Below are 10,306 nucleotides of genomic sequence, written 5' to 3'. Positions count from 1 at the left end.
CCCACCGCCCCCTCCTCCTCCGCCCCCACCTCCACCCTCTGCTCCCCCGCAGGTCCAGCTGCCCGTGTCTCTGGACCTGCCGCTCTTCCCTTCCATCATGATGCAGCCTGTGCAGCACCCTGCGCTCCCTCCTCAACTGGCCCTGCAGCTGCCGCAGATGGACACCCTCTCTGCAGATCTCACTCAGCTTTGCCAGCAGCAGCTCGGGCTAGATCCCAACTTCCTAAGGCATTCTCAGTTCAAACGCCCACGGACAAGAATTACAGATGATCAACTAAAAATCCTGAGGGCTTATTTTGACATCAATAACTCTCCAAGTGAAGAACAGATCCAAGAAATGGCAGAGAAATCTGGCCTCTCTCAAAAAGTTATCAAGCACTGGTTTCGAAATACGCTGTTTAAGGAGCGACAGAGAAATAAGGATTCACCGTACAACTTCAGTAACCCTCCTATAACTGTTTTGGAAGATATCAGAATTGACCCCCAGCCCGCCTCTTTAGAACATTACAAATCCGATGCATCGTTCAGTAAAAGGTCTTCTAGAACGAGGTTTACTGACTACCAGCTTCGGGTTCTACAAGACTTTTTTGACACAAACGCTTACCCAAAAGATGATGAAATAGAACAGCTCTCCACTGTTCTCAATCTACCTACTCGGGTTATTGTTGTATGGTTCCAGAATGCTCGACAGAAAGCACGGAAGAGTTATGAGAATCAAGCAGAAACTAAAGATAATGAAAAAAGAGAGCTCACGAATGAACGGTATATTCGAACAAGCAACATGCAGTACCAGTGTAAAAAGTGCAATGTGGTTTTCCCCAGGATCTTTGACTTGATTACGCATCAGAAAAAGCAGTGTTACAAGGATGAGGATGACGACGCCCAAGACGAAAGCCAAACGGAGGACTCCATGGACGCCACCGATCAGGTGGTGTATAAGCAGTGTGCAGGGTCTGCTCAGACCGAGGCAGCCAGAAACACCGCTGCACCTGCTGCAAGCTCCGGCTCTGGGGCTAGCACCCCCCTGATTCCGTCACCCAAACCAGAACCCGAAAAGACTTCTCCAAAGCCTGAATATCCCACAGAAAAGCCAAAGCAGAGTGACCCCTCTCCCCCTTCCCAAGGCACCAAACCAGCCCTGCCATTAGTGTCGACTTCCTCAGACCCGCCACAGACGTCCGCAGCCAAAGCCAAAGCAGAGTGACCCCTCTCCCCCTTCCCAAGGCACCAAACCAGCCCTGCCATTAGCGTCGACTTCCTCAGACCCGCCACAGACGTCCGCAGCCCAGCCACAGCCACAGCCACCAAAACCACCCCCACTTATTGGAAGACCTCCCTCGGCCTCGCAAACCCCGGTCCCCTCCAGTCCACTGCAAATTCCTATGACTTCTCTCCAGAACAGTCTACCTCCACAGTTACTACAATACCAATGTGATCAGTGTACAGTGGCCTTCCCGACCCTGGAACTCTGGCAGGAGCACCAGCACATGCACTTCCTCGCTGCTCAAAACCAATTCCTCCACTCTCCGTTCCTGGAAAGGCCCCTGGACATGCCCTACATGATATTCGACCCCAACAATCCGCTGATGACAGGACAGCTGCTGAGTAGCTCGCTCACACAAATGCCACCTCAAACCAGTTCTTCCCACACCCCGGCCCCCGCAACAGTTGCTGCTTCCCTGAAAAGGAAACTGGATGATAAAGAAGATAATAATTGCAGTGAGAAAGAAGGAGGGAATAGCGGTGAAGACCAACACCGTGACAAACGCTTGAGAACCACCATCACCCCAGAACAACTGGAAATACTCTATGAAAAATACTTGTTGGATTCCAATCCCACCAGGAAAATGCTTGATCATATTGCACGCGAAGTAGGGCTGAAGAAAAGAGTCGTGCAGGTCTGGTTCCAGAACACACGAGCGCGAGAGAGGAAAGGTCAGTTCCGCGCAGTGGGTCCAGCCCAGTCTCATAAGAGGTGTCCCTTTTGCCGAGCCCTGTTTAAAGCAAAGTCAGCTTTAGAAAGCCACATTCGCTCTAGGCACTGGAATGAAGGAAAGCAGGCAGGTTACAGCTTGCCTCCAAGTCCTTTAATATCAGCAGAAGATGGGGGAGAAAGCCCACAGAAATACATTTATTTTGATTATCCATCTTTACCATTAACTAAAATTGATCTATCAAGTGAGAATGAATTGGCTTCTACAGTGTCAACACCTGTTAGTAAAACAGCAGAGCTGTCACCGAAGAATATTTTAAGCCCTTCTTCTTTTAAAGCAGAATGTTCTGAGGATGCAGAGACTTCAAATGCCCCTCCTGCTGAGGTTGGGTATGATCAAAATAAAAATGACTTTGATGAGACTTCGTCAATTAATACAGCAATCAGTGACGCCACCACCGGAGACGAGGGAAACACTGAAATGGAAAGCACCACTGGAAGCTCTGGAGATGTGAAACCAGCTTTGTCTCCTAAAGAGCCAAAAATGCTTGACGCTTTGCCCAAAACAGCAACCACACCTACCGCAGAGGTCTGTGATGACAAATTTCTCTTTTCTCTCACCAGTCCATCAATCCATTTCAATGATAAAGATGGTGACCATGACCAAAGCTTTTATATCACGGATGACCCTGATGATAATGCTGACCGCAGCGAGACGTCCAGCATAGCCGACCCGAGCTCGCCAAATCCATTTGGATCCAGCAATCCTTTTAAATCCAAAAGTAATGACCGGCCAGGTCACAAGCGTTTCAGAACCCAGATGAGCAATCTTCAACTCAAGGTTCTCAAGGCTTGCTTCAGTGACTACCGAACTCCAACCATGCAAGAATGCGAAATGCTAGGGAATGAGATTGGTCTGCCCAAACGTGTGGTCCAGGTGTGGTTTCAAAATGCAAGGGCAAAGGAAAAGAAGTTTAAAATTAACATAGGGAAGCCTTTTATGATCAATCAAAGTGGAACGGAAGGCACCAAGCCAGAGTGTACCCTCTGTGGGGTGAAGTACTCTGCTCGCTTGTCCATCAGAGATCATATTTTCTCCAAACAGCACATTTCAAAAGTAAGGGAGACTGTTGGCAGTCAGCTTGATCGGGAGAAAGATTACTTAGCTCCGACCACAGTTCGACAGCTGATGGCACAGCAAGAACTCGATCGTATAAAGAAAGCTTCAGATGTGCTGGGCTTAACAGTGCAGCAGCCGGGCATGATGGACAGCAGCTCCCTCCATGGTATCAGCCTGCCAGCGGCCTACCCAGGACTCCCCGGCCTTCCTCCAGTCCTTCTCCCTGGAATGAATGGTCCATCCTCCTTGCCTGGATTTCCACAAAATTCAAACAGTAAGTCATTTAAAAGACAGTCAGTCTAGTTAATTAAATAACATTGGGCAGCCAATCACATGTAACCAACAACAGGGTACATTTTGATTTCTTTTAATTTCAGTAAATGAAGCCAATAAATTATTTGAAATATATATTTTATCTACTATAGTATATAACCAGGAAGTAGGTCAGTCTGGACATACACAGAAAAATAAGGACTAGATATATCATAATAGATTCCCAGAAATACTCTAGTTATTTGTATCATTACATCAGTACATCTTAGAAATATTAGCTTTTATATACTAATTTTAATACTGATTTAAAATGACATTTCAGCACACATGTGGCATATATTTGGTGTATATATATTAAAAAACTGAAACATTAAGTAATACGTTTATTGATATCTTAATTTATGTTCTTTCCAAGGGGCGGGGCTTTCTTTTGCCTGTTTTTGTTTGTTTGTTTTCCCCCCATAAGTGTCATGAAGTTCAAAAATTAAGGGTCCTCTAGCCACAGGAATTCACCTACATTGCACCTAGCAGGTAATAAAGCTCATGTTTAAAGTTTAACAACTAAAAATATGACTTCTGTGAAATTTGTAATTTAGCATTGCTAAACGGTTTTCATTTTCATAGCATCCGTTGATACTTGTTATTTAATAACTTCACAACCTTAGAAATACATAAATATTACTCCATGTCTGTCTTTCTAGCCCACCTACACCCCAGCTAAGGTTTATAATTAAGGTATAAAAAAATTGTAAAGTTGTTTGAGGCAACCCCACATGCTGAATTCTAATCTGTGTTCATCAAGAGAAATATAATTTGTGTAGTTTGGACTTTGTGAATAAGTTGCAGGTATTCAATTATATTAGAGTAAGTAAATTGAAGATAGTGTACTAGGCAAACAGGGAGCCAAAAATCTAATAAAAGTTATTTTCATATATCACCCAAAATGGAAAAACATGGTTCTCTTATCATTTCTTATATCATTTTTACAAAGATATATGTGATTATATGTATATGGGATTACAAAGATATTATGTCTATCTACAAAGTTTACATAAAACATAAGAAAAGCTTTTTTCATTTTTGCAAATTGGACTTCTAAATAAATTTCAAACTTTTCAACTTTATCCCTCTTACAAAAAACAAAATTGTCATTGGGATCTTAAGAAGTTATTCCTATTTTAACTTTTGGCTTGGTAGGCATGAAGCAGCGATATCCATTGGCCTCTTGGCCACTGCTAGCTGATCTGGTTCCCTGTCCTGAATGTCTTGTTGGCTTTAGAGAGAAGCAAAATGGAGCTATACGTACAAAGAACATTACCAAGAAAATGTCCACAATGTCTCTCCCTTTAACTCTCACACCAACCCCACCTCCCCTGATCTGGTTCCCTGTCCTGAATGTCTTGTTGGCTTTAGAGAGAAGCAAAATGGAGCTATATGTACAAAGAACATTACCAAGAAAATGTCCACAATGTCTCTCCCTTTAACTCTCACACCAACCCCACCTCCCCCCAAAATACTTTGGGCTTAATTATCTGGGTAATCTTGGGGCCTTAAGTATTAGAGCTACAAGTATGCCTTGATTGTGCATTTTCATTAAGTCAAACGTAAGCAATTTAAGAATAATGCAATGCCAGATTTTTTGCATATGGTGTTAGTCTTGTTACTTTCTAGTCCCACTTTATATACCACTGTGATTATTAACTGACACATAGAAAAATGTCTTATGTGGAAGAACTCCTATGATCAGTTATGTAAAATAGAGTTTTGATGTTTTACCTCAGCTAAGAACAGTTGAAGTGTCTGTGCCTTTAATCTACAAGTCTGATTTATGATGACTGTATTGTCACCCCCCATAAGTGGTGGTCACAGCATCTTGTTTTTCTCTCCACTGGGTCAGAAGGCCTTTGCTGGGACAATGGGTCCTTCGGCCGACTGCCCTTCTGGTTCGTCACTCTGAGACTGGCAACCAGAGGGCCTGAGAGAAAGTGAGGAAGAGGGAAGATGTTTATGAAATATTTAGTCAAGCTAACCTTATTTTCATTCTACTCACCATAAATATAATTTATATCCTCCCCCTGAAATGTGGGCCCTGTTTGTAACCATTAGCATTGCTGGGAAGTTGGAGTGTCTTTAAACGCACCAGGTACAGAGTACCAAGGAACTCAGCAATCTTGTATCTGTTGCTTTATAAAATCAGGGACCAAAAGAGACCAGGGAGTTTCATAAAGAGAAAACCTCCATGAACATTGTTACCTACTAGAATTTGTAATTTCTCTTCAATCAGTCCTTTGATTGTGAGATATTTTAAACATTAACACAGCCGAGTTATCAGTGGGGCCCCATCTGAGAGCCTGAGTTCCCACTCCCAGTTCACATCTTTTCTAGGTTAATTTACCTGTGGTGGGTAATGCTGAATATTTTAACCAGCGCATAGAGTAGAGCTGTGCTTCTCCATCTTCCCATCATCATCTTCCTACTGAATTATTTCTCATCAAATAGATATCTTTGTTTTATGGGAGAGAGAGACTTACCAGCTAGGTGAAATCAAAAGGAGAAAATGATTTCATAAGTAAAATATTTCTGTATTTCTTACAAGCTGTGGGCTCTTGCTACAGTTTGCTATCTATATGAACATATTTTGAGGATATGACAATTCCCTCTTGGACCCATTTTAATAGGAATTAGTTATGGAAAAGACTTCATTTTAAAGACAGCCCATCCCTTTGAAGGTAGGTTTAAGGTTTTGATCTAAACAAAATTACTAAAAAGGGGCTGCAGTGAATAGAAGATGCGCTGTAATGAGTTTGTCCAAAGTCTACACCCCAAAATTAGCTTAAATGCAAAGTTCATGTTTAGTTTTAATGTTTACCAGCCTCCAAATTTCCTGGTCCAAACATTCATTTTTATATTTGGGGAGTGGGATTGCTATTCTAGTTGGATTTCATCTTTAATGCTTACAAAACTTCCATACCTTCCTTCCAAGAAATCTTCGAGTATTTAGTAATTCAGAGTCACTTAGAAGGCCCTTTCAAGAGTGATACATATCATGTGTGCCTGCTTCCTGAACAGTGGCCCAGCCTGGGTTCGGTATCACTACTTATTACTGCTCATGTTTGAATAAAATGAATTGTTTTCGGCTTTACTTTTTTTTTTTTTTTTGCATTTTACTTTTTCTTTCATGTTAATATGTAGAAAGGGAAAGTGGCAATAGAATATCCCTGTATGCCTGTATACCTGCAACAAATTAGAAAATATTACGTTTGCATTTTTTCCTTTAGAGTGTTAGCTTCCTTTGGCATTTTGCTCAACATGAATAGAAAAATTACTTGATTTTCTATTTATAATATATGTACTTTACTGTTTTAAGTGGTGACTGATTTTTAACGTTCCGTTAGTGTTTGGAAATACTGTCTACCCAATTTCCTTAAAAGGAACTTTAGAACATTCTTTTTGCATTTTTCTCATATTTCAATGTAATTTACTAGCACATTTGGGGTAAATCTAGATAACAGTAAGTCCTTAATAATTGTAGCACAATTGTCTTTGGCCTCATGTAAATAGTTATTTTTATTTTCAACCTCAAAAATAAATTTTCCCTCTGGGAGATCCAGATCAACTAAACATGGAAAAAAAGAACTACATATAAATAAGTGTATTGTGAGGCAGGCATTTTGTTCTGAAAGCATTATTTTAGGCATAGACAGCTATTCAGGAAAATAAAATCAAACAAAATGATGGTAATATGAAATTATTTGCAGGAAAATTTTTTATGTATAAGTGAAATTTCTAAGAATTGGAGGAGTTACAAAAAGGGAAAGAATATATCTTTAACATTATAACTTGATAAAAGACATGAGAATTTGATATACATTTAGTTTTATTTACCAGCACTTATTTTCTATCATGATTACTGTCAGTTTTTCTCTTCTATTTTTGGTTTTCTGGCTACTGCATTGTTTACTGTAAATGTTCACTGGCTTATTTCTTTTATGAGTAAAACCAATTTATATAGCTTATTTTCTTATTGTGTATCTTTTTTCCTAAAAGTTTTGCTTAGCTGATTATTTAACTCAGTTTATTCCTCAAGATGTTGATTCCTAAAAATCCCTGATAATGCCTGGCTATATTATTTAAAATTCCTATTGCAGTCTTCTAAAGAATTTTATTATCTCTATATATGACCTCTAGGTAGCAACACGGAGACCCCATCTGATGCAAAAGGCTGGGTCAACAATTATTGATCCATTTTGCTTTCTAACTACAATTGCTATATTTTCATGTCTCTTAGTTTCTTAATGTTTCTCTTGTCTTCAATTCTCATGTCAAAGGCAATAGGTGAGCCAGTAATTTCCTCTGATTTAGGGGAGAAAGATGCAGCAGGTGGAAGGGGGGTGCCATTATTGAGTATGAAGCTGAACTACTGCACTAGACCTAGAACTAAGGTAGGTTTTGTGAGTAAGCAAAAGAAGCAGGCAACCAACATAGTATTATTCTAACAATGAGGAAAAGCCTCCTCCACCTGAATCACTCAGGCCTGAAATTTTATAATTAGATATTTATTCCTTTGACTTAAATTGTCCTCTGTTAAATGGAAAATAGCATAGACTATCATGAAATCAGAACATCATAACAGAAAGAAACCTCAAAGATTATCTAATCTAGTACATGGGCACTTTAAAAAGTTCATGGAAAAATAGAATTGAAAGATAATATGTATCTTTCCATTAATTTCTTGAACTACCTTTGTATATATTGAGCCTTTTCAATTACAGTGTATTCATTTCTTTGGTTCTTTCTTGCAAATGTTTTATCAAGAGTCAAATGGAAAGAAGATAAGATACCAGGCATCACAGTGTGGGAATAAAAGCAACGGAGTTAAGGGTGTGGACTCCCCAAAGCAACTTTATTACTTTACAGTTTTCCCTAGGGTTAGGTCTAATTCTCATGAATCTAAGTGGTCTATTTCCAAGTTGAATTAAAGATCAGAGGCTTTACACATTCATTTGTATCAGACCTTTGCAAAGCTTGAGCCATTTTTATTCAAATTTATTTTAAATTTGTGAGCCATTCTTCACTAAAATGTGGATACTTATCATCTTTTTTTTCCCCCTTCTGGAAATAATGTTATTTTTAAGGAATTTTTTTTTTTTTGCATTTTAAGTATTTTAATTATTTAATGTCTGAAATCGATTCAATTAGACCAGAAGATAAATTTGAGTGGCAGCTGTAAAATTTAATGTCCTCAGCCCATCTACCAGTGAGTGCTATATTTTTCTCTGTCAAGTACCCAACATGTCTAGGACTCAAGTTTCTTATTTATAAAATTGTATATTTAGCATTTCTCCCCTCTTACCATTGAAGATGTTGGGAGACTACTCTTTAACATGATGACTATTGCTATTACAACCATAGAAATTACTCTAAAGCAGATTCAAAAAGAGTTGGGTGCGGTAAGGTTAAAAAGGAGAGCAGCCAGTAATAAGCTAGGCTAATTGAGAGTAATAGGATAATGATAAGGGTCAAGGAGAGAGTGATGCTGAGGACTTCGACAGTATCTTAAATGCTAGGCCTAAGAAGATCTTTCTTTGCTGGGTAAAGATCAATTAAGAAACTAAAGGTTTGTTTGAGGCTAATTGAGAGTAATAGGATAATGATAAGGGTCAAGGAGAGAGTGATGCTGAGGACTTCAACAGTATCTTAAATGCTAAGCCTAAGAAGATCTTTCTTTGCTGGGTAAAGATCAATTAAGAAACTAAAGGTTTGTTTGTTTTTTTTTTTTCTTTTTTTTCTAGCTAAAGAAATAAAAGCATGCAGTTTCTGTTTCGCTTATGTTTTGTTTTAATACCCATATGTTGCATTTAGCATAGAGGTCAAGCTATGACCAATATTAAAAAGATGGTTTTATTATATCTCATGACCATTCTCTCTACAGGTATGCACTGATGACTAAACTTTATTCACCTTCTCCTGGTTAATTCTTCCACTAGCCCAGCAAGTCTCCATCACAGTCCTTGTAATGTAGTAAGCGTAGTAAGCCTTCCCTTGTTCAAGAATGAACTGCCATCAGTCACCCATTAAGCTTCTAATCTGTTCCTTTTGCAGTCAACTTTATTTACCTCTAAAAACATCTTCAAGAAAGAGACAGGCTTTTATAATTCCCTTTTCTATCCTGAGTTGTCCTTTAGTTTCCCAGACAACTATCCAGCTCATAAAAATGGCTATGTAATAGGTTATTACCAGCCACTCCATTATATTGGGTACTTGAAACCAGCAAAGATCTTTTCCATTACTATAGAAGCCAATCTCTTCCCACATGTATCTGCCTACTGGGCATTTAGTTTCCCCTCTCTAATGAGGTGAGAATCATATTTGGGTACTGCAAGCAAAGTTAGAAGAAGCATGTTTTGGGCATAGTAAAGTTGAGTGTTAATATCTGTAATTCCTATCAAGAACTCTGTTATCCAAGTTGTCAGGATAGTAATGAATAGCTTAACCTGCACCCTTAAAAATAAAATCATGCCTAACCATGCTTGATCCTAGTAATGAATAGCTGTGACTTCGCTGCTATTTGTTTCTCTTGGTGTTTTCAATGGTCATTTAACTATTGCTATTTAATTAACTTATCACCTTCTTGATTGAATGTAAATGTATTTTTCTACCGGAACATAGGCAGATGGATTTCATTTTATTTGATAGCTAATTACTTTTAGTGAATGTGGTAATTATCAGACTGCTCAAGTGAAGGACAGAGTGAGTCTGCCTTCCCAGAGGTATAGTAAAAACTGGTTAAACTGAATAACAGAATAGAGATCTTGCAACGTGTATCAATTAGACGACCACTGTTGATCATGATGATGTTTTTTATTAACCATCTTTCATACTATGAGCTCCTTTTGTTTACTGAGTAAGCTTACATTCCTTAGAGTTGTGGTGGGGGTTAAAACTAATTTAAGAAATATTATAAACACAGGAAAGCCCTC

At 39.1% G+C, this 10,306-nt stretch overlaps 1 protein-coding gene across 1 annotated transcript in view; it reads left to right on the top strand.

The window, feature by feature from the left end:
- Positions 1-10,306, top strand: part of ZFHX4 (zinc finger homeobox 4) — a 184,359-nt gene that overhangs the window by 169,684 nt on the left and 4,369 nt on the right. The window contains exons 11-12 of the mRNA XM_008571505.1: positions 1-1,180; positions 1,275-3,327. Of these exons, the coding sequence (XP_008569727.1) occupies positions 1-1,180; positions 1,275-3,327 (3,233 nt within the window). The remainder of the gene's footprint in view (positions 1,181-1,274; positions 3,328-10,306) is intronic.

The sequence above is a fragment of the Galeopterus variegatus genome, unplaced genomic scaffold, assembly GCF_000696425.1.
Source record: "Galeopterus variegatus unplaced genomic scaffold, G_variegatus-3.0.2 Scaffold693, whole genome shotgun sequence".
Classification (NCBI taxonomy): Eukaryota; Metazoa; Chordata; class Mammalia; order Dermoptera; family Cynocephalidae; genus Galeopterus; species Galeopterus variegatus.
Note: the sequence above shows the minus strand (reverse complement) of the source record. Positions and strands in the feature narration are given on the sequence as shown.